Source organism: Delphinus delphis, chromosome 5, assembly GCF_949987515.2.
Source record: "Delphinus delphis chromosome 5, mDelDel1.2, whole genome shotgun sequence".
Taxonomy (NCBI): domain Eukaryota; kingdom Metazoa; phylum Chordata; class Mammalia; order Artiodactyla; family Delphinidae; genus Delphinus; species Delphinus delphis.
The window spans coordinates 19,882,721-19,908,072 of NC_082687.1; the positions used below are offsets into that span (position 1 = coordinate 19,882,721).

The 25,352-nt window shown below is 39.9% G+C and overlaps 1 protein-coding gene across 5 annotated transcripts in view; it reads right to left on the reverse strand.

Annotated features, from left to right (window-relative positions):
* Positions 1-25,352, reverse strand: part of SLC39A8 (solute carrier family 39 member 8) — a 76,311-nt gene that overhangs the window by 39,711 nt on the left and 11,248 nt on the right. For all 5 annotated transcript variants that reach the window (XR_009519498.1, XM_060012049.1, XM_060012048.1 and 2 more), the window contains exons 3-6: positions 10,667-10,829; positions 3,998-4,167; positions 947-1,069; positions 281-448 (exon numbers count right to left, since the gene is read on the reverse strand). Coding sequence is in view for 4 of the 5 variants with exons in the window: in XM_060012049.1 (XP_059868032.1) it covers positions 281-448; positions 947-1,069; positions 3,998-4,167; positions 10,667-10,829 (624 nt within the window). In the remaining variant the exon portion in view is untranslated. The remainder of the gene's footprint in view (positions 1-280; positions 449-946; positions 1,070-3,997; positions 4,168-10,666; positions 10,830-25,352) is intronic.

The following is a 25,352-nucleotide window of genomic DNA, read 5'->3' on the forward strand; positions in this document are numbered from 1 at the left end:
TTGCAACGTATCATTGTATAAATCTTAGTAATTCTTACATAGTTAAACAATCTTAGAGAATACTAAAGCCTCCAACCCAGCAGCCTACAATTTATTGCTAAACTCGCATATTTGCAGTAAACTGACAGAGGGAAAGTGGACAAAGAAACAAACTTACATTCCACTTATCCCACACACGCAGGAATAAGTCTGATACAATTAACTGTGCAAAATACTGACTGGCTGCATGCACAGCAGTCTTCACATAGTGTGAAGGACGCAGTAAAGAGAATTACAATACCTGTAGGGATACCACACTGACGTTATCAAAATGGATGTGTCCATTAGGCTCTGTGACAGCTGGATTTGCATAACATGTCACACCATTGATGGCAGGTAACGTTTTAGGTTGATGAGTTTTTTCTCGAGAAGAACCAAAGTCATCATTTCCAAAGTGGGTATGACCATCCTACAAGAAAAATAAGGGAGGAAAAGGTTATAAGAAGAAACAAAGATGGCTCATACAGGTAAGAAAATAGAGAAGGTAATGGTTTTTATTTATAAGAGAAAAATTTTATATCTATTCCGTATGTAGTATAATCTTTTTAGATTTATAAAATTTCTCTTCCTTTAAATGTATCTTCATTTATTAGATTCTCCTGTTTTTGTTTTTTCATGTTAGGGTGCATATACCTTCTTATGTTGATGGATATGAATGGAATACAAATTATGTGCATCTGTTATTGGACATTAAATTGTTAGTATTTACTCCAAATTCTACAATAAGAATCAAGTGTTCCTCTTATACTTATCAATATATTGATCTTTTTCTTTCTCTCCTCACATTCACAAGTCTAATAACTGAACTGTTCACATAATTGTAAGAATAAAATTCCTGCCTTTATTTGCCTATATAAAGTAGCTTTAGTGGGTAAAACATCAAACATTTTAAATAAAGTCCATTTACCTGACCATACGTCTTCAATAACATCTTAAGCGTTCTTTCAAAAAAGAAAAGTATGTAAAATCCACCAAACACGGCAACTGCCTTCTCAACATAGTTGTCAATTTTGGGATTGAATCCAAATGCCTAAGGGAGAAAAAAAAGGCAATTCAGGTAAGACCAAGTAATTTAATTTGATTCAGTAAATAATTTTCACCACAGTCCTAAGTCCATCCTTCACATCCAGTTAATATTGGGGATTTACCTGCCAAAATCATAAAACAAAAACTCTGAAATCTGAGTAATCAAACTGTAAGAGATAGCACTGAAGTCTTATAACCGGAGGAAGTCCTATTAAATAAAGCCCCCAGAGTACCTTATAGTTTCCTAGCTATAACACCTTCAGCGATACTTGCCTTGAGAAAGTAAACTTTTATCAATAAAAAAGCAGCACTGATTCCTATATTTATAAGATAATATTAGACATGGGTAATTAAGACAAATGAGACATTGATTATCCACTTTTTCTAAAAGTAATATATTTGCCCATAATTTCCAGAGTCAACTTTTTAAAGCAAATATGGTAGGTCACTTGGATTACTGTTTTCCCAAGAGAGAGCCCCTTGAACTTAGAGGGTCCTAGTAAGTCCTAAAGAGATAAATAAATCGAGGACTGAGCCCCAGAATAAGGAAGAAAAGATATAAGGTACCAGGCACTCACACACACACATACACACACACTCACAAATGATGAGAATGAAATAATTCATTGTTTAAAGGACACAGGACAAGAGCTGGAGCTTGAAATTATAGAGTCATGATGTTCTAGGCAGACAAGAAATACAAACTTAAAATAAGTAAAATAGCAGGGGAGCATAACATGTGAAAAGCCACAGCTTTATACCATTCCACACATTGTCAATGTCCCCTGTGAACAGCAGTCTAGAATAGAAAATGCCTGGGTTCTTGTTCTACATCTATCTCTGGGGAGACCTCATGCCACATCTTCTTTTCAGTGACCTCTCCGGACCTATTTACACAGTGCAAAAATGGCATAGAAATACCTACTCTATATAACTAACACAGTGGTTATAAAATAAAATAGCAAAGGGGAAATAATTTTGCCACAAAAGAAATAACTATCAGGACTTCCCTGGTGGCTCAGTGGTTAAGAATCCGCCTGCCAATGCAGGGGACACGGGTTTGAGCCCTGGTCAGGGAAGATCCCACACGCTGCGGAGCAACTAAGCCCATGCACCACAACTACTGAGCCTGTACTCTAGAGCCCGCGAGCCACAACTACTGAGCCCACGTGCCACAACTACTGAAGCCCGCGCACCTAGAGACCGCGCTCCGCAACAAGAGAAGCCACCGCAATGAGAAGCCCGTGCACCGCAATGAAGAGTAGCCCCCGCTCGCTGCAACTAGAGAAAGCCCATGCACCGCAGCCAAGACCCAACACAGCCAAAAATAAAAAGTAAATAAATTTTTTAAAAAAATTTTAAAAAAGAAATAACTATGTAAATTGGGGGTATTATTAAAAAGATAGATTCTCTAGTGTTTACATAATTCTCTGCTCACATCCATAATTCTCTAATGATCACAGAAAGGCAAAAGAACCTCTATAAGTGCTGTTGAAGAAGTTTCTTATTTTCCTAATAGACATTTTAATGTATTATTACATTTTCAATAAAACAGGAAACATCAAAATCATAAATGTACAATCCTCAGTCCACATACCATGTCAGTTTGTTTCATTTAATTTGACTCACCACAAATCAGGTGAGTTAATATATATAATACTATATCAAATATATTACATATAATTTTTAAAATCAGAAAATCTGTTTTGTCATCCTAGCTTTGTTACTAGCTGATTATAAGGCTGTAATCAAGTCATTTAATCCCCTTGGATTTTGGTTTTTTCATCTCTACAATTGAGGCTTTGAAGTAGATGTTCTCCTAGGTCCTTTCTAGATATAATAATAATAAAAAAAACTATGACTTTAAGAAGTTACAGCCCCACTTTCATATATAGCTGCGAAAACTAAAAGGAGCTTTAGTTAATAATTTTCTAAAACTTATGAGCTGAAGGTGATACTGTATGTTTTCCTTTTGTTCAGAGCTTGCCCCTCCATCTTGAATGGGGAGATACTGTCCACGTGTATATGTGTTTCTCTAGTTTCCCTTTGTGACTCCCTCCTGTTAATATCTCTTTCTCCTTCCTGTCTCTTTTCCTCTCACTTATTCTCCTCACTCCATCTCTCTTCCTTATATGGCCACACTATAGATTTGAAATAAAACATATATATATCATGTGCTGACAAACTGAATAGCACACTGTAGTCAACGGCAGATCAATAATACATTTTACCAAAGGAAAAAATAAGCTGCTGTTTATTTATTGGCCCTCGATTGATTTTTATCCACAATCAAAAAGAATGAAAAGGTTTGTCAACCATGTTCTAATTTACCCTCTAGTCTTCTTTAGCTGTAGTAAATATATGGAGGAATTTTTTTTAACATCTTTATTGGAGAATAATTGCTTTACAATGGTTAGTTTCTGCTTTATCACAAAGTGAATCAGCTATACATATACATATATCCCCATATCCCCTCCCTCTTGCGTTGCCTTCCCACCCTTCCTATCCCACCCCTCTAGGTGGTCACAAAGCACCGAACTGATCCATGGAGGAATTCTGTTGTATATCTTAGTAAATTTGACACTGCGTGCACTTCAGAAATAAATAAGTAAATAATAAAAAGAGTGTAGAAAAATTAAATTTGCCAAATGTGAGACAGAATAGAGTTGTAAGGCCTTCCGAGGTGTCCCAGAGCTGTCTGAGCACGTCCTGGTGCCTGGCCTCCCAGAATATTAATTTTCTCTCTGACGCTGACTTCCCCTGCAGCTTGGGACAAGTTTCTTCATTTGCTGTGATTCAGCTTTCTCTTATCCAAAACACTATAAACCAGACCATAAAATGCTGCAAGAATTATGGAGGCTTAAAATGTACAAAGTGCTGAAACATTTCAAAGAACCAATTATTCACAGAAACGAACAGCCAACCTCCTTACCTCTGGTATAAGTTGGAAAATTGCATTTGAAAATAGAGTCCCAATAGCCAGCCCCACAAAATAGGTCAAAATCTTAGGGAAGTAAGATTTCTTTATCAACGGAGTCAAAATCAGTCCGAGGAGAGATGCCAGATTAATAACTGTCACTGACAGGAAGCCATATCCCCAAACTGTGGATCAGAGGGAAAAGAGTAGAAGTTAATTAGAGCATAGGAGCCAAATGACATCTTACTGTACATTAAGTCTGAAACACATTTCACCTTTAAAAGCTTGAAACAGGTATCCTCTTTAAAACAACGAAAACTTCTCACTGAAAATTACATAGAAAATTACAGAGAATATAAATATTAATAGTAACACTGCCTATGCTTTCCTCAGTCCTAAGTCATCATTATGGGATTACAGACTTTTATAGCTTGCAGGGAATTTGAAGAACATCTAGCAGAGTGATCACCCGAGGCCCACAGGCTCCGAGCTACCTAGCTGCATCTGTGGCTCAAAGCCCAGTTTAAAACTAGGCCTTTCAGGGGACTAACAGAGGCAGTGTGGGTTTCGGGGAGAAGATATGGGGTGACGAGGGCAAGCAGATGGGTGGGGTTGTTAGCTTCAAGATGACCATAGTTGCTGACACTGAGCTCGTCATAATCATTTGTCTGCAGGCCCTGTGGACAGCACCTCCTCCGGGAAGACAGCACCTCAGCCCCCTGCCTGGGCCTCCAGGGAGCCCCAGTGCAGTGAGCACTCAAGAAGGGAGCACATGGCAGCAGCAGAGAGTGGATATGTTGCACAACTCACCCTACCAGTCTCGGACAAAGGCAACAATATCCCATAGGGTGGAGACAGTGGTGAAAAGGGTCATGGAGCATTCTTCATGTCTCCATCCTAGGGCCTGGCCCCCTGGTGGTGCTTAATAAATGTTCCTTAAAATGAAATGAAGGGATGGCATCCTAAGGTCAATATCTCCCCGGTTATCCTAGAGGGGATGGTTTAAAAACAACATGGGAGGGTTTCCCTGGTGGCGCAATGGTTGAGAGTCCACCTGCCGATGCAGGGGACATGGGTTCGTGCCCCGGTCCGGGAAGATCCCACATGCCGCGGAGCGGCTGGGCCCGTGAGCCATGGCCGCTGAGCCTGCGCGTCCGGAGCCTGTGCTCCGCAACGGGAGAGGCCACAGCAGTGAGAGGCCTGCGTACCGCAAAAACAAAACAAAACAAAACAAAACAAAACAAAACAAAAACATGGGAATGCGAGTGAAACAGACTGTGAACCGTACAGGGGCAGGTGGCAGTGCAGGCTGAGATACAAACTGCCCCCAGAACTGTGTGACATTGGCTTTGCCTGCAGCCTCACTGACTGTGCACTAAGGACAGTGTGAAAGGTTAGAAAGCTGCCTCTGCATTGTCACTTCTTTAAAATGCCCACAAAACATTTTTAAATGTCGGGGCACTTTCCTCATTGACACTGTCAGTGGAGTACGTAGTAACACCAAATGCTTGGAGAGTGTTTGCCATGTGCCGGGCACCATACTAAGTGACTAACCTGTATTAATTCATTGGATCTTCACAAAACCCTGCGAAGCAAGTACTACTACTACCTCCTTCATGCAGTTGAGGAAACCAAGGTACGTGGAGTTCAAATCAGCTGCCCAAGTCATGTGAATAGAATGCAAGATTTTGAACCCAGTCTGGCTCCAGGGCCCACATTCATTAGCAATATGTTTCATTACCCCTTAGAGGTAATCTAATTTTTAAAAAGCTCAAGAGACTCAACAAAACTGTGAACATCTTACATTGTGCTTCATGAATACAGGATTGCTCACCATTATTCTTGTGATTCTAACTACAAATAAGCCATCTTAGCAAACATTTATGGAGCCTAGATTGTAGACCAAACCGTGCTTCCTGCCAACAAGGAGCTTGGACCTTTGGCTTGGGGACGCTAGAGGGCCCACACATACACAAAGCAAAACAAGGTAGCTTGTGCTGAGTACCACATGAAAAGGACAGATAATACACATTACAATGTTACCACAAGAACCATCGCAGCACCGACCATGCCTTTATCTTCTGCAGATACTTTCCTATCAGTTCCAGGCCCCTAACCATGCCCCAGAGTCATCTCACGGGACTCACAAAGGTCCACCTCATTCCCATTTCTTTCCTTATCACCTAAAGCAATACTACCCACTCCCCTTAGCATTTCCACTTCGAAGAAGTTCTCAACCCCACCTCTTCCTCCATGGTATAATCTATGTGTAGTTGCCCTTAAAACAAACAGTCTTCTATCCCATCGCTAGCCTACATGTGTTTATTCATTCAACAAATATTTATAATCTAATTAGGTAGACAAGATATATACAAGTTGGAAATTAAAATCGAAATGCAAAGAACTTTTTGAGTACCAAACAGAGGCAAAGCCACCACGCATATTAAACTCATCAGCTTCCCCTGAGAAATCCTATTTCACTACCCTTGTCCACTGTCTCTGTAAATAGCAGAAACATCAGGATCTCAATGTCTCACTCTCCACAGTCAATTCCAAAGACAATTAGTGACCAAACTCTATGAATTTTGCTTGAGATATCTCACTCCACGTTCTCCATCCCATCACCTCCCACTTCTCATCTGGTGCACTGACAGCTTTCTGTCTGGTCTTCCTCCCCCTACTTGACATGGACACCAATCTTATTATCCTAAAACACAGTTCTGATCATCTCGTGCCCCTATTTGCAGCTGCCCTTCATCAACGGACTGCCACACAATCTCTCCAATGTTACTTACCCCCTTATCAACGTGGCCTTTATGGAAACACAATGTTTTCCAAATATAGAATTACCTTTGCACTGTGGTTCTTTATCTGAAAACACCTTTTCTATCTTCATTGCCTGATGAACTTACACACGGCTCTCCAAGCCAATGCAAAGACCTCCTCCATGAAACTTTTCTGGATTTTCCAGGCAGCAATCACTTGCTCATCAAGTTTCCCACAGTTCTTTGAAGGTATTTGGACCACTTACCATTTCTTGTGTGCTACCATCATTTTATCACTTATATATTCGTCTACATGATACAAATTATAAGATTTTCAAGGACAGGGGCTATGTTTTATTCTTCCTCAGAGCCTAGAATGTTGCCCAGCAAATAGCACACATATCTTGATCAATGAATGAATGCCATATTTTCAAGGTGCAGTCCAGAACTCTGTCAAAAAAATACCAACTCATTTGCTTGTCCAACATTTCTAACCTTCCTTACTATTATTGTGCACATCAGAACCACTTGGGGAACTGTGGGAGTGGGAACCATCATGCTCCAGGCACACAGCATAGTCTCCCCTTCTTGCATTGTTAGCACATTATTCAGGAAAAAAAGGTTCATTCATCCACTCAATCTGAGCACCAAAGAATGAATTAGTATAAGAATACTCCTTGGACCTCTCCATATACACAAAGGACTCCCTCTAATGATCTGTTTCAGAGAAAATCCTTTCTCTCCGCTTCTTAGTGAACTCTGAAGAATTTTAATACATTTTCAAGGAATATTAGTAACAATAGCGAACATTTATTGAATGGCCACAATGTGTTCAGATTCTTCTAAGAACTTCACCTGTTTAAGCAAATTTAATTCTCCTATTTCATAGAGTTTTTAGAAGAATTGAAATAAAACCAGTTAATTCAGACCCTGTAATATAGTAACTCTTCAATAAATGCCATTATATATATTTTTTAAGTTAGTAAGTAGACATCATGTAAATTTTAGTTCATTTCTCTCACTGTTATACAATGAAAGATCAGCAAACCAGGAATCAGGAGCCCTGGGCTCTCATCCCCCCTCAGGTATGTACCTAGAGGAAGCCATTTAACCTCTCTGGAACATAGACTTATGTCATCAACTGTATTACAGAGTTGGACAGTGTGATTTTCAGGGATACTATTAAGGATAAGATACTATTACTCTTATCTGTTATTTGAACTGAATGGTATTCTGTGATCTTAAAAAAAAAAAATGAGGCAACTTTGGACCATTAACTTATTGCTAAAATGTAATTAATCTCCTAGAGAATTTAATTTACCATCAGTTTATTGCACTCATCAATATGAGTTTATAAAGTACCTGAGAGGCAATTTCAAAATCACAAACTGTAAGGTCTCAGGTAAGTGAGATTCTTTTATCTGCCCATTGAAATATCAGAGTTTGGCTTGCTTTTATTTTGGTTTTCCATTCCCTTGAATGAGCTCAAAACTGACTCTATATTAAGTGAACTATTATATAAAGAATCCAGGGCATTTCATTGTTTAAAATATCATTTAAAATAGCAAATATCTAGAAAAAATATTTGTTTGAACAATGAGCTCTGAAATTATTGTTACTCACAAAATCTCTAATTGTATTGATAAATTATGGTTGGTAATTTCTATTCTTTGTATATGTAAATATAGAATACAAAAGAGAACATGGGTTCTGAAGCTGAGACAGCCTGGGTTTGAACCTGGCTCTACCACGTACAAGCTGTATAAATCTTGAGCAAATGACTTTGAACTCTCTGCACCTCAGTGTACTTGGCTGTAAAATGGGAATAGTTGTTCCATCATACAGTTGTGCAAAGATTAATTGAGTTAACATATGAAAGAACTTGGAAAAGTATCGGTTATAGAAAGGACTACATAAAAGTTGGCTGTTGTTGTTATTTTTGTCTTTGTTGTTACCCCTTTTATTCATATATCGTGAGATTAAAATGCTCATATATACACAAAGGAATCCAAAAGTTAGTATCGGGCTGCCCAAAAAGTTCGTTCAGGTTTTTCATGTTACAGAACAAACTTTTCGGCCAGCCCAATAAAACAGGCACTCCCTTTGTTGAGGCTTCCCTTTTCTTCTTCATCTTTCCTCTCTTTATATTCTCCATCTATATTCACGTTAGATGTGCTCACTCAGACCAGTGGCTCCAAACACCATCTCTGAGATGACAAATTTCCAGCCTCCACTATTCTCTGAAATCCAAGTATGCGTGTGCCGCTGCCCACTGGACACGCCCCCTTGTGGGTCTACATCGACATCTTGGACTAACCACACCAAAAATTATACTCTTGGTCCTCACCACTCGCTTCCTCCACAACAAAGTGCTCCTTCCCCAGTCTTGTCCATCCCAGGATATGGTGCAACCATCTATGCAGTTTCTCTGGCTTAAACTTGGATTCATCTTTCCCTCCCACACATCCAGTGCAGAGGCGAACCACATTAGCACAGTCTCCAAAATCCATCCTGAATCTGACCAGATCTCCTTACTCCTCCACTCCCACCTTAGACCAAGCCCCCGTCAAGCTGAGCACCAGCCCTGGCCGTAGTCCCCGGACCCATCTCCTTGCTTCTACTCTTGCCCCTTCACAATTTATTCTTCAAACTGCAGGTAGAATCATCTTTCACAAATCCAAATAAAATCACATCACTCCCCTGTTTAGGACCCTACAGTGTCTTCATACCACATTCAGAATAAAATTCAATCAGTTTACCACACCGTACAAGCCCTCCCTTTCTGGCCCCTGGCTACCATCTCCTACTCTGCTTCCCGCTCACTGTGCTCCAGACACACATGCTTTCTCGCTGTCCCTTACACATGTCAAGCTCATCCCCAAGCTTATGCTGCTGTTCCCTAGACCAAGAATGCTGTCCCCCAGAGAAGATCTAGCCATGGCCCTCTCCCTCTCCTCAGTCAGGACTCTGTTCAAATGTAATCTCATCAGAGAGGCCTCCCTTGACCCATCTAAAATCACACTCACCCACCATCTCCTATCCTTTACCTACTTTATTTTCTTCATAGCATTTATCACTCTGAAATTATATAATTTATTTGCTTGTTTGTATAAATGTTTCCTATTTCTTTTCTTCGCTACATTGTAAGCCCTAAGAGGGCAGGGAATTTTTCTTCTTGTTCACTACTGAATGCTTAATACACAGAAAATAAAGGAACCAAAAAAATGAGAATTAAAATACTCATGTGGGGCAGGTAGCAATTTGGGAATACCAAGAAATTGCCCCTCAGCAACTGATCTATCTCATTGGTGAAAGAACTCTTCTACCTGTTTAATTAAGTATGTGGACTATACAGTAAGAATACACTTACTTTCTTATATTTAAAAATTTCTTTACAATACCTATGGCAACACCACTAAAGGCACTTAAAAGAGTCACTGGCATTTCTTTTATTTATGAAAATTAAAGCAGTAATAACTCAGTACCTTAAGATTTAATCTAGAACCACACTAGTTTCCTTATCTCTTTACTGACAATGACAGATAAATTGACAGGTTTTAAAATAATATAAGTACAACATAATGGAAATTGATCAATTATGACCCAAATAGTGAATGTGCCATCCCATATACACAACATAAAACATGTATTGCTTAAAATCAAGGACTGAATTGTATAAAATTTTCCATTGGTACCAAGTAAAATTTTGACTCCATAAATAAAAGAGCATAACTTCTGAAGCTTAAATGAGTTCTAATGATATTTATTCTAAAGACTTCCAGAATATAAGTATTTTTTTACCAAGGGATTCTACGTAGATTAATTAAGAGCAATAAAGCAGAAAAAGAAGCATCTTAATTTCATTTTAGACTAGCTCACAGAGTTTTCAAACAAATGGGAGAAAAAGCTTGCAACATACCCTCTGAAAGACTTGGTTTTGTTTTGTGTTTGGGCCGATCATCGCAAGGGTGAAAGTTCAATTGCTGTAAGACTGCTGGACAGATGACAGAGAAGTCTGAGCTGGTGATCTGTGTAGCATTTGAAAATCCATGAAGGGAAAAGATCTCTTCCGCCGATAAACACTGAAATAGAAGAAACAAAGTAACCATATATGTGTCAACAGAGTAAAAGGCTGCAAGCAAAGATACTGTAAAGAGGCATGGACTACTTCCTCTAGACACACAACACTACCTCTTTTTTTTTTTAATTTATTTATTTTTGGCTGCGTTGGGTCTTTGTTGCTGCGCATGGGCTTTCTCTAGTTGCGGCGAGTGGGGGCTACTCTTTGTTGCGGTGTGCAGGCTTCTCATTGCAGTGGCTTCTCCTGTTGTGGAGCACGGGCTCTAGGCGTGTGGGCTCAGTAGTTGTGGCATGAGGGCTTCAGTAGTTGTGGCTCACAGGCTCTAGAGCACAGGCTCAATAGTTGTGGCGCACAGGCTTAGTTGCTCCGCAGCATGTGGGATCTTCCCAGACCAGGTCTGGAACCCATGTCCCCTGCCTTGGCAGGCGGATTCTTAACCATTGCGCCAACAGGGAAGCCCAACACTACCTCTTCTACAAAAAGTCACTATAAAAATGTATCAACAGATGAATGGATAAAGAAGATGTGGTACATATATACAATGGAATATTACTCAGCCATAAAAAGAAATGAAATTGAGTTATTTGTAGTGAGGTGGATGGACCTAGAGTCTGTCATACAGAGTGAAGTAAGTCAGGAAGAGAAAAATAAATACAGTATGCTAACTCATATATATGGAATCTTAAAAAAAAATGGTTCTGAAGAACCTAGCGGCAGGACAGGAATAAAGATGCAGATGTAGAGAATGGCCTTGAGGACACGGGGTGGGGGAAGGGTAAGCTGGGACGAAGTGAGAGAGTGGCATGGACATATATACATTACCAAATGTAAAATAGTTAGTGGGAAGCAGCTGCATAGCACAGGGAGACCAGCTGCATGCTCTGTGACCACCTAGAAGGGTGGGATAGGGAGGGTCAGAGGGAGATGCAAGAGGGAGGAGATATGAGGATGCATGTATATGTATAGCTGATTCACTTTGCTATAAAGCAGAAACTAACACACCATTGTAAAGCAATTATACTCCAATAAAAATGTTAAAAAATATATATTATCAGTGGACCAACACCAATTCACACAAAGAGCTTTAAAACAATTCTATGTCCTCAATCTCCCATCTCTGTTTTTCCTCAGTTTGAATAGGTATTTTGTGGAGGCTATTGGAATACCTCTGTATACCGTTTCTTGTAGACAAACACACCTGGTTCCCTTACAACTTCATGGTTAAGAAGTTCATCCATCCTGGACTGCAATAATAATCTCAATACATAAAAGTTGTTTTAAAATATAGAAGTGAGAGAGAGACAATTTGTCTTTAGAACAAATTGTTGCTTGCTAAAATATCTATTATTCTCAATGATGGCGGGTAGCTTTTCTATATTACAATATTTCTATATTATAATGGTGCTAGGCTGTTTAGAAGTTCATTTAACTGTTAATAAGGAATAGACTCTGCATTAGAAAAAAGTTCTCTGCAGAAATAACATTTTAAAAGTACCGTTTTACTCTTGGGCATATTTTAACTGTAAACTTTCTTCTATATACTTGCATTATTAAGAAGACTATAAAAGAAATTAAATGTGTTACTACTGCTAATAAATGTTATAAGAATTATAGAGTATGAAAAATACCCATTCACTCAAAGAAAAACGTCTATCTTTAATAACTGCAAAGAACGTTTCTTTGCATACTTCAGCCAATATTTAAACCCCACTAAGACCTTAGCTTTGTACTCTAGACTGGATTGTGTCCTCCGCAAACGTATATATTGAAGCTCTAACCCCCAATGTGATGATATTTGGTTATGGGGCCTTTGGAAAGTAATTAGGGTCAGATAAAGTCATGAGGGGGAGGCCCTGCTCCAACTGGATTAGTGGCTTCATAAGAAGAGACACCTTGTCTTAAGCAGCCATCTGCAATCCAAGGAGAGAGCTCTTACCGGACACCAACCCTTCTGGCACCTTGATCTTGGACTTGCAGTCTCCAGTCTGTGAGAAAATAAATTTCTCTTGTTTGAGCCACCCAGGCTACAGTATTTTGTTATGGGAGCCCAAAGTCACTGACACACTATGAACCGTACCAAGAACTCAAAAGTTGTTGTTAACTGTTTCATCATAAAGTGCTGTAATTCCCCTCACAACAGAAACAATCAAATGAAAAATGTAAGATTTGGTAAAAGATCACTACTGATTATGAAGGAAAGATGAAAAACATCAAATACATCAAATTGTATGGAGTTGTCAAAAGGTAAGACTTCAGTTGCCTTAAAGAAAATGCACACGTACACACCATTTTTGTAACATCTAAGAATGTGCCTAAAACTGTTCTTTACTGAACCTAAACTCTCCTTTGGGTTCGTGACAATGATAGCTGTGTGCCATCCCTAGAATAGGAGACAACACTCAATGCTCTGTTAACAGTCTTCCCTAAGACCAAGAATAAGGGATAATGAACCAATGGAGGGAGAAAATAGCTTGATAGCCAATGGAGGGAGAGAAAGTGGGTATAGTTTATTCATTACTGTGAAGACACCCAGAAGCATAAATGCTAGGCTCAAAAATTACAGAGTCCAGGGAATTCCCTGGTGGTCCAGTGGTTAGGACTCCGTGCTTTCACTGCTGAGGGCCCAGGTTCAATCTCTGGTTGGGGAACTAAGATTCCCGCAAGCTGTGCAGCGCTGCCAAAAAAAATAAAATAAAATTACAGAGTCCATGTGGCTCGACTGCCCCACTGCATGATTCCAGGAATAAATAGGTGTAGAAGTGAAAATACAAAGCAGCACTGTTTCCCTGCAAGGAAGTTCCTCCAACTCCAAAATAGGAGGAAAACGGATGCTGCCCATAGATAATTTGCAAAAGTCTTCTCAGAATGAACAATCTAAGACTTCGTAAAACTTGATGACTGTTAAGCAGTTCCTTTTAGACTCTAATTGTGACCCATTAGCGGATCAGAAAATCCACTTACAACATCACAGAGAGCATTTTATCAGTAAGTAAAAAACAATGTAATAGCAACTACAGAGTGTATCACACATAACAGAAGTATTGCTTAGTCAAACTTTTGCTTCAGTTACACTTTATACATACCATGCACATGTATACTGGACCACAATATAAAGTTCATTTTTTACTATAAGTGGCAGTCAAGAGTTTTCAAGTCACTATCCTTAAGGATACCCAGACTGCCCATTGTACATCATTAAAGACACTGTCCTACATACAGTTAGGGGAAAAAAAAAAAAAACCAATGCAATCAAGGAACACATACTCAATATTGAAAGATAGCTGAGAGTCTTGATGATCTGTTCAGAAAGAACAAAAAGGTACAGAGATGACAGAACTCTAGGCCTTGCTTTATGATTTTAGAATGAGGATGGACTACTAACAGTGTGACAAAACTGAATTAACGACAGGCCTGCCTTATTTAAATTAGCGATCTACCTTCAGAAAACAAACAGAGGTTGCCAGAAAGGGGGCTGGGGGGGCGTGAATTAGATGTAGGGGATTAAGAGGTACAAACTTCCAGTTATGAAATAAATTAGCCATGGGGTTGTAATATACAACATAAGGAACATGGTCAATAATATTGTAATAACTTTGTGTGGGGACAGATAGTTACTACTTATCAAGGTGATCATTTTATAATGTCTACAAATGTCAAATCACTACATAGGACACCTAAAACTAACATAATATTGTACGTCAACTATATTTTAATTTAAAAAATAAATAAAAATAAAGGAGTGAAGTTATGAGTGAAAATTAATTAATTAGTTTCATTAAATAGCTATCTACCAGCAAGTGGAACGCAAATAGTTTTATACTGCACCCTATTTGGCTTTAAACAATACTGATTTTTATTGTGCTTTGATTTAACAGAGTTGAACCTGACACAAAGAAAGCAGTTGTCTAAGAAAGGGCAGTGCTTCCCAGAGCAGAGACAAACAGGATGAGCGCCCAGGGCCTGAACAGTGAGGACGGGGGAAGGTTGAATGATTAGGGCAAATTCCTCCCTCAACATTTTATACAGTGGAAATCTGCTTATAATAAATGCCAAGGAGCTAGGCAAGATTTGAGATTACACAGTGTAGATAATTACACAGGCTCTCTACTTAACTAAACTTTAGTCAGGTTCTTCTAAGTCCTCTAGGCTTCGGCCTTGCATCCATCCTTGTAGGGCTGGCACTGCCCAGTTTTAGCAAGAATCCTGCCAAGTCTGTTTAGAGAGAACCCCCTAGCCTTAATACTTGATATTATCTTAATATCCTCAATGTCTGGTCAAGTTCTTCATTCCTCACCCTGATATCTGATTACCCTGGCTTCAGCAGGAATCCTGTTAGGTCTATTTAACCAAACTCCCTCCCTACCCCTGATGTTTCCTCTTAGTAACTTCCCATCCACTGACCCCCACTCTGTTCCTTGGCTATACATCCCCACTTGTCCATGATGTATTCAGAACTGAGCCCAGTTCTATACTGAGGTCCCTTTTCCCCTACTGCAATAGTTCTTGAATAAAATCTGTTTTTATTACCTTACTGTCAGACTCTGGTTTTCTTTAACAATACCAAGTATAATAACCATGTAATTATACTACACATCACATAAATTCTTTCCTTCATTCAACAAGTATTTACTGCATCATAAAATTCTGTGTATGACATTGATGGAAGGAGTGGAAGGTGGAGGGTGACAACAGAGAAAGAAATAGTACAGAGAAAAATAAGTCGTCATACCTTCCATCAAGAAACCAAAATAATTTCAGCAGAAGAAATCAGATACACCAGTATCTATAAAACCAGAGAGAAGGTGATAAAGTAATTATAAAGAACTATGAGAGTTCATATGAAGCAGAAATAATATGCAGAGGAAACAGTCATAAACGACTTTGAGGTTAGAATTCCGGGAAAGTAGAAAGAGGATATTGCTACTGGTGTGATTAGAGAACCTAGGAAAAGAAAGGCATTTCGGAGGATGGTGGCAAGTTTCATTTTAGACATTTAAAGTTGCAGTGGTGCCTGTGGGACACCGGATGGAAATGATGAGTGAGCTTTCTCTGAGACAGCTAGAGGCCGGAGAGAAGGATGTGGCTGTCTTCTGTAAGGAGATAGCAGTTAAGTGGGAGTGGAGGAGATCATCAGGAGAGAGAGTACAGAAAGAGGAAAGAAACTTTGGGAATACACATATAATTTGTGCAAAAGCAGGAAAGGGAGCCAGAAAATAAGACAGAGCGAGAAAAGCCCAAAACATAAGAAATAATTAAGGCCAGTGAATGCTTATCATTTTTGCCTGCCTGAGACTCCTTCCCCATCATCCAGTAACAGACCACCTGCCTGCGATGGGAGCCTCCCTCTATGTGATTTAGTCGGGGCTGACCAGGGAACATAGGACCCACACTTGTCCACTCTCTGGTGGAGCTATTTGAAGAAATCTTCTTCCACTAGGATTGCTACAAGTCTGTGGGCTCCTTAGGCCACTTTTCCACTATGTGAAAGAAGGTGAACTAATAAGCAGAGAAAGGCAGGTACCCAATACCATCACTAATCCCCTGGATACATCTGTGCCTAAAGCTGCTTCTGCCCTTGAATCTTCAGTTACCTGAGTCAATGAATTTCCTTTTTGACTTAAGCTAATTTCACGTAAGCTTCTTTTACTGACAAATGAAAGAGTCCTAACCGATACATAAAGTAATTATTTAAAAGACTTTTTTTTTTTTTTTTTTTTTTTGCGGTACGTGGGCCTCTTACTGTTGTGGCCTCTCCTGTTGCAGAGCACAGGCTCCGGACGCACATGCTCAGCGGCCATGGCTCACAGGCCCAGCCGCTCCATGACATGTGGGATCTTCCCGGACTGGGGCACGAACCTGTGTCCCCTGCATCGGCAGGTGGACTCTCAAACACTGCGCCACCAGGGAAGCCCTAAAAGACATTTTTAAAGCTAGCAAAGGAATGTTACGTCCAGAACCTGTGTGAAAACAAAAAGATAAGCTTCTCTACCCTTCTTTTCCCAACACATGGGCTGTCTTCTCTACTTGGCTGTCTAGTCAAATGGCATCCACTAAATAATACAAAGCAATAAGACCATATGATCCCGTACCCATTAAGCCTAGGCCTTCACACTATGCCACAAATGAAATATCATCCCACTCAAAGGTCACCCCAGAGGTGGTTTCAGATTCTGTTTTGCACGGCCTGTGATTCTGTGGAAGCTGAGCAGCTCACCTTCCTAATAAGGCCACGGCTACAGGTATGGCTGAGCTCTCAAGGCAGGGAGAGAGAGCTCTCCTGATGCATTTAGACTCAGTGACGATCAAAATTAGAATGAAATATCAAGTCCTGTCAGTTTTTCTGGGTTGTCAAGTAATTGAGTCACACAAACTTTTTTAAACCCAGTATTCCTGCATTTCAAGCAGAGAAGCCAATATGTTGCTTCATCCTTCTAAGCTACCATCATATAACCATACAACTACGAGGCCAGGAACTGGTCTCAGATTGTTAAGAGTGTATTAGGAAGAGGAAAAGATGAAGATCCAAAATCATTATGTGATGGGAAAGAAACTTCTGGAATCCTTGAGCTCATATCCACCTTAGTATTTACTAATGCTAATACTAACAATATAATACTGTATGCCTGGCACACAGCAGGGCTTAGTAAATACTTGTTGAATGAACAAATTAGTACATGAATGAATGAACCCCTCACTTGTCTTCACAGTAATTTTTAAAACCAATTGCAAAACCTGTTCATAGTAGTAACCTAAACAAAATGATATAAAAGCAAAACAAGTATAAAAGCAAAAGAAGATGAAGTATATACAAGAATGTTTCAAATATGGCAACTGGACAAATATCCCAAGAGAAGAATGTAAATATTTAAAGCTTAAAAGGGTGGTTTGAGTTTAACAATTGGGAGGCCATTTCTGACCCTGAAACCAGTGAACAGTCCCATTAACTTTCCCCTTCAGGGGCGACCGCACAACGTCAAGGAACTGGTGATTTAAATGCTCCACTCTGGCAGCAGAAGCGGCAAAGTGGGAGTGACCATGGGCATCGCTTCCAGGTTTGTTCCTGACGCAACAATGGAACTACCCAACCGCAGTTACAAGGAACTTGCATACCACTTCCAAACCGCCTGGCTCTTGCACAACATATATATGTGCTCAATCACCCCCTACCAACTTTCTTTTGAACTTTTTCCCAATTAATTTCCTCTTTAAAGTTTACTCATGATTATTTCACCATGATAAAAGAGTTTTCTAAGGTTTGAGCAAAGAACATTCCAGAAAGATGATCTTCTAAGGTGTAAAAGGTGGCTAATCAAGTGATCCCAGCTCTGTTTCCCCAAGATTTGGTCTTCCATTTTTCCTGCAGATTTCCTTACAGTTCTTACTGAAGCCACTATGGTGCTGATGCAGTCCCTCCCACAATGTACACAGGCGTGCACACACACACGTGCTTATACACATTCTCAAAGCTCTTCCTCAAAGCTCTTCCAAAGCTTATACACATTCTCAAAGCTCTTCCAAAAAAAGAGCCTTTCCTGGATATATTATTTAAAGGAGAAAGATGCTTTATTTTATGATACATTGATAAGGGAAAAAACAGATTATTACAAAGCAATATGTATAGAATGATACCACTGCTCTAAATAAGGTTAAATAAAATCTGGAGATATGGTGCAAGAGGGTTCCCTTTTCTCCACACTCTCTCCAGCATTTACTGTTTGTAGATTTTTTGATGATGGCCATTCTGACCAGTGTGAGGTGATACCTCATTGTAGTTTTGATTTGCATCACATTAGCGATGTTGAGCATCCTTTCATGTGTTTGTTGGCAGTCTGTATATCTTCTTTGGAGAAATGTCTATTTACGTCTTCTGCCCATTTTTGGATTGGGTTGTTTGTTTTTTTCATATTGAGCTGCATGAGCTTCTTGTAAATTTTAAAGACTAATCTTTTGTCAGTTGCTTCATTTGCAAATATTTTCTTCATTGCAGCTCTATTTACAATAGCCAGGACATGGAAGCAACCTAAGTGTCCATCGACAGATGAATGGATAAAGAAGATGTGGCACATATACACAATGGAATATTACTCAGCCATAAAAAGAAACGAAAGTGAGTTATTTGTAGTGAGGTGGGTGGACCTAGAGTCTGTCATACAGAGTGAAGTAAGTCAGAAAAAGAAAAACAAATACAGTATGCTAACACATATATATGGAATCTTAAAAAAAAATGGTTCTGAAGAACTTAGGGGCAGAACAGGAATAAAGAGGCACACGTAGAGAATGGGCTTAAGGACACAGGGAGGGGGAAGGGTAAGCTGGGACGAAGTGAGAGAGTGGCATGGACATATATACACTACCAAATGTAAAATAGATAGCTAGTGGGAAGCAGCCACATAGCACAGGGAGAGCAGCTCGGTGCTTTGTGTCCACCTAGAGGGGTGGGATAGGGAGGGTGGAACGGAGATGCAAGAGGGAGGAGATATGGGGTATATGTATATGTATAACTGATTCACTTTGTTATACAGCAGAAACTAACACACCATTGTAAAGCAATTATACTCCAATAAAGATGTTAAAAAAAAAATCTGGAGATAACATGCTTCAAAATGTTAACAGTGTTTACCTCTGGTGGTGAAATTATGAAAGATTTTTTTGTTTTTTCCTTTCTGCTTCTCTGTATTTGCCAAAGTTTTAGGCAATATGCATGTATTCCTATTTTAATTAAGAAAATAAAGTTAAATCACGAGGGTTTTCCAATCTTTGTACAGGTTCCTCCAAACACAATTAAGACAGGCTGGAATTTCTTTTTAATTTTTACTAAAGAAAAAGAAATTTTAAAAGCTGTGATACACTCTTTAAAAGAGGTTTACAACATCTTCTGATGACCACAGCTACTGACAAGGTTCTCAGCCCTGCCCCCCCTCTACGTGCAGTTTCCAAGGCTCTCTCACCCCCAGAAGCCTGGTGTGGTGTCAGAGCACAAGTAATCTGGATTTTTGACTTCATGATCCTGACCTGGCTCCAGGGGCTGGGGCCACTCTGCTTTCCATCACCAGCAAGATAGTCCCCTAGGCCTCCTCCCTTTTGCTGCCAAGACTAAAAGGTCTTTTGGCCTTGCTTCTCGCCAAGGGCTCCCCACTAAGTCCCCTGGGAGATAAAGTGTGGAAGGCTTGCCCCTTCTCCAACTCAAGGCTGGGGCAGATGCCACAAGAAGTGAGCTCATCCTCAAAGTCATCTAACCTCTGTGTACATGGAATGACCTTGTCCATCACAGACCCAATCATATCACAACACTTTGGCACAGTGGTTCTCAAAGTGCAGTCCAAGGACACCCCCCCGCCCCGCCCAGGGGTTACCAAGAACCTGCCAGAGAAAATGCAAGGTCAACATGATTTTCATAATAATTCTAAAACTGCATTTTCCTTTTTCACTCTCATTCTTTCATGAGTGAACAATGGATATTCCAGAGGCTAAATGACATGTCACAACAGATGGAACACAGAAGCACATATGAGAATTCAACTATCTTCTACTAAGTCAGACATTAGAGATTTGCAAAAATGTAAGACAATGCCATTCTCCTCACTAATTTCTTGTCATGGTAAATACAGTTATTTTTCATTTGAAAAACAAGGTTAACGTGACATGGCCTTATTACTGTTATTTTTTACATGTTAAACAAATATTTTAAATTTTTCTTAACATTAATTTCTATAATGGTAGATATCAATAGATATAAACCACATGTACTTTAGTATATTGGGGTCCTCAATAATTTTTAAGAGTAAAAAAGGGTCCTGAGACCAACAGGTTTGGCCTAGAGCATAAGAATGACAGATGGGCCCTTGCATTTAACTGACAAGCTGGGAACTTCTAACTAACCTTACCCAATACATGGCTCATCTTGTTTATCCTTACTCACCCCACACACAAGACTATTTCTACTGAAATATTGCCGTTGTCAATCTTCTGCTCAAACTGGCCCCCAACACACACGCCAAAAAAAATCTTTCCTTCTGCCAAGAGTCTAAAGACCTAACACTGAAGAATTATCTGTCCCCAACCTTCCTTCCTCCTTTTGTCCTCCACCAAAAGCATCCTTAAACTCTCTGTTTTAACCAAGCAGTTCTAATGCCTTGTATTTTACCTTCACTCTGACTTTGCATGCCCCATGAGTCCTACCTAGAATTCTGAGATACCTCCTCTCAAAGTATCCAACTTCTGTCTGTCCTATATTTGGCCCCACTGCCTCTACTTAATATTGCTATGCTCTCCAGATTCCCCTATCCATAGGATTTACATGTTTAGCACTTACCGTGTGCTTGCTCGTATTACCATATGCTCGTGAAAATGGATATCTCTTTAATAAGATCATGAACATCTAGAGAGGAAGGATGTATTATTTCATATCTTCCTCAACTCCTAGCAAGCTTCAGACACATAAGTCACTCAACTTATAACAATCACTAACATGATAGATTAAGGAAAGGGCAGGGAATGAAAGAAGATTAGAAACTAGCACCTAGTGACTGAATATAATTCTGAGAAATACAAATTGATAACCTGAGACTTATTTACTAGGAACTCTGAAGAATCAAATTTTCTAGTCACAAGTTGCCTTGTTCATTCTATAAAACTTACCCGGCATCAATTCAGTAGAGCCCTGATACTACAAATAAACTAATACTGACATCAATGTTTCCAAGTTGCCATAAAAATTACAGCTATGGGCTATGGAGAAAATCTGAGTCTAAATTATGACCAAAGAACTCTAAAAATTTCAGAAATTAGAAGGAATAAAAACTTAATTATTTCCTTCTGCTGATATGACACACAGGTTCAATTTTAACATACTGTTTCTTTTCTACTATTTTTTTATTAATGTGTCTGCATCAAATAAATGGATTGCTGGCTTACTTTGAACTAAATGAGACATCTAGGTTGACTGAAATAATTTTAGAAGTTATATTGGTGTAAAATTTCTTGTAAAACGTTGAAGTTATTCATTCATTTAACAAATATTTCCTGAATACCTACTATATGCTAGACACTATGCTAGTTACAGGAATAAAGAAGGTGACTGAGATAAACCCAGTCCTTAACCTCACAATAGATATCACAGACTAGTACAGGGTTCAGATTTTTTTAAAATAGTAATTACAGTATGGCTCAGTAAGTGCTAGGGTAGGATCCATGAATGTGAAGAAGACAGAATAACTAACCTACCCTAAAGGAATGGGATTGTCCAAGGATTCCTGGAGAAAACAACATCTAAGATGAGATGTGAAGAAAAAAGGAGAAATAAAGTTGGAGAAATATGGGGGGTAAGGGTAGGTACTGCAGGGCCTTAAATACCAGGCAAGAAGTTTAGATTTTATTCTAACAGTAATTAGAAGTCATTTGAAGATGGTGAAATGATCAGTTTCACGTAATTGGGATATAAATCTGGCAGCAATGTGAAAGATAGGACACGGGGCAGCACGGAATGCCATGGGCAGCATAACACCAGGCACAAACAGAATGCAAGATCTGTATCTAATTAAATCTCACAACAATCCCACAAAGTAGATAAAATGATCCCCCCTACACTAAAGAGAACACTGGAATTTAGAGATATTAAGTAAGCAGTATTTAAGCTATTGTGACACGACTTATGCGCGTTTGAAATGGGAAGTAGAGATAGAGAGGACTCAAGAATAACATCCCGTTTTTCAGCTTAGTCAGCGGAGAGTATGGTGACACTGATCAATGAGACTGACAAGACAGGATTACAATAAGTCCTCTACATACGAACCTTCAAGTTGCGAACTTTCAAAGATGCGAAAGTGCATTCGCATGTCCAATCACATAAGTTAGTTCACGTGTCTGGCGTACATTGTCATGTGTGTGCATCCTCTACAAGTGGTTGTGCTTTTGTGTACTTTACTGTACAGGACTGTATAGAGTACAGTAGTACAGTATCCTTAGTTCAAGCCCAGGATGTCCAGAAGCAAGCATAAAAGCAGCAGTGATGTAGCTGGTACTGCTAAGAAGCGCCAAGCGATGACGATGGAAACAAAAGTGAAAATAATTGAGGGAGTGGAGTGAGGCTACAAGATGGTAGATGTTGCGCATTCTAATAACACTGAACTCCCTGCTGTGCAACACAAGGAGCTTACTAATGAAGACCTGACGGAACTGGAGGCCCAGAGAAAGGACAAAGAGAGATGAGAGGAAGAAGTAACTGAAGAACCGAAGAGATTCACAACACGGGAAATGCGAAGGGGCTTTTCTTTATTTGAGGAGGCACTGTTAGTTTTTAAGGCACAGGACCCAAATTTAGAATGGTGCACGAAGGTTGCAGCAGCCATTCAAAATGCAATCCAGTGCTACCATGTCATCAATGACGAGAAAAAAAGAGCTACTACCCAGACATCACTGGATCGCTTTTTCAAGAGGGTAGATAGAATTGAATCCAACAAGGAACCAGAACCTGTGGCCTCAGTGTCAGACGTGAGTGAAATTGCAGCTTGCCCTCCGTCTCCTGTTGCTGACGATCCTTCAGCTCTACCATCTCCCACCTCCTCTCTCTCCTCCAGTCAGTGACTCTTCTTGCCTGTTCACTGGATGCCAGCCCCTGATGCCAGCTGTTGTACTGTACTACTGTATTTTTCAAGGTACTGTAAGATTAAAAATGTTTTCTTTATTTTGTGTGTTTGTTGGTTTTTTTATGTATTATTTGTGTGAAAAGTATACTATATAGCCGATTGTGTTACTTGGGTACCTAGGCTAACTCTATTGGACTTACGAACAAACCAGACTTACAAACGTGCTCCTGGAATAGTACTCATTTGTATGTAGGGGACTTACTGTACCAGAAGGTGTTGATGGAGAAAGGATGGAGTTGATGAGTTCCATTTGGGACAGGTTTAGACCTGCTGAGTTGGAGAGGGGAGAGAGTTAGACATCAGTCGGCAACCAGGATGTGCATGGCTAAGCCTCAGGAGAGAAATGTGAACCAAGCCAACCTAAGCAGAAAGCACCCACAGACAGGTGATAACTGCAGCCAGAGGAGAGACTGAGGTTGCACAGAGAGAGTGTGCAAAATCAAAAGGAAGAGTGCTTAGGATAGAACCCCAAGGAACACCGATATTTAAAGGATGAGCAAAAGACACTGAAATTGAAAAGAAGCAGCCAGAGAGGTAAGAAAACCAAACCAAGGTAGACACAGCTGTGGGCAAGGAGAGGATGTGTGTCAAGTAGGATGTGTTCAACACTGTCGAAATTAACACAGAGGTAAAGCCTGAGAATCTCTCATTGTATTCAGCAATAAGAAGGTCTGGGTGACGTCCTATAGAGCAATTTTAAGGAAGTATTGGGGACAGAGCCATACCGCAATGTGCTGAGGAGTGTCTGGAAGGTGAGAAAATGGAATAGACTTCATACATGTCCACCACCCAGTTATATAAAGAAAGTAAGGCATGAAGACCATGGGATATTCAGGGGATTCATAGCACAGGGGCCACGCTAAGGCAGCACCTGCCTAAAACCAGCACAATGGAGAAGAACTGAGGATTCAAAATTGGCACCTCTGTTCTCCCAGTCAAATTTGGGCACCTGGTGACTTCTGCCAAAGACTTCTTTGTGCCTCAGTTTCTGGGGAAACTGCTATGTCCCAATTCTCTCACACAACACTGTTTGGAGTATCAAATGTCAATGATCAGGAAATAACATTGCAAGGTTGAAAAATAGCTTGTGAAGAAATTAATAATCTTGTTTTAGAGCTAGACCTCACTATTGCAGAGACAGCTCCAGCAGGAAAAATAGTAATAATAATTTTTTTTCTTGTTTTCCTGAAACAAAAGAAATCTCAGCAGAAAATACCTTCCTGCTTTCAATGATTGTACTGTTCCCAGTGGCTTCAGGAAACTAGCATCAGTTCTACTCTGACACCGAGGCACTTGGATGACATCTGAGGCACAAAGATTTTTGGAAAATAAACCAGCCCCTCCGTGGGAGGATATTCTTTGGTATATGTGGAGCAACAGTGGAGAGACAGCCTGGGTTTTGAAGTCTAGTCACTCTGGACTGGAATCCTCACTCTGCCACTTCTGAGCTATGACTCTGAGGGAGGTATTCAACCTCGCTGAGACTGGGTTTCCTCATGGGAATACCTAGAGTACTCACCCTGTGAGATTAAGAGGCTTAATGGGATGGTATATAAGAAGGTACTGAGCACAATGCCTGGTACATGATAAGTACTCCATAAATGTTAACTATCACTGCTATTAGGATAGGATCTGCTCCCTCTGCTGGAGTGAAGGTCCTACCTGAACATTTACTTAAAGGGCATTCATCCCAAGATTAGGGACAGAGCCAGTGTCTAGACTTTCTCAAAAGATGTGTAGGTAAAGTAACCAAAGAATATACATGAATTCTGAGATCCCTGCTCCTAAAGAAAACTGCAGAGCATCATGATTTGATATTCAAACTCAAGTACCTGGTATCATCAGTAGGGTGCATCCCTTAACAGAAGGGTCCATGTGTT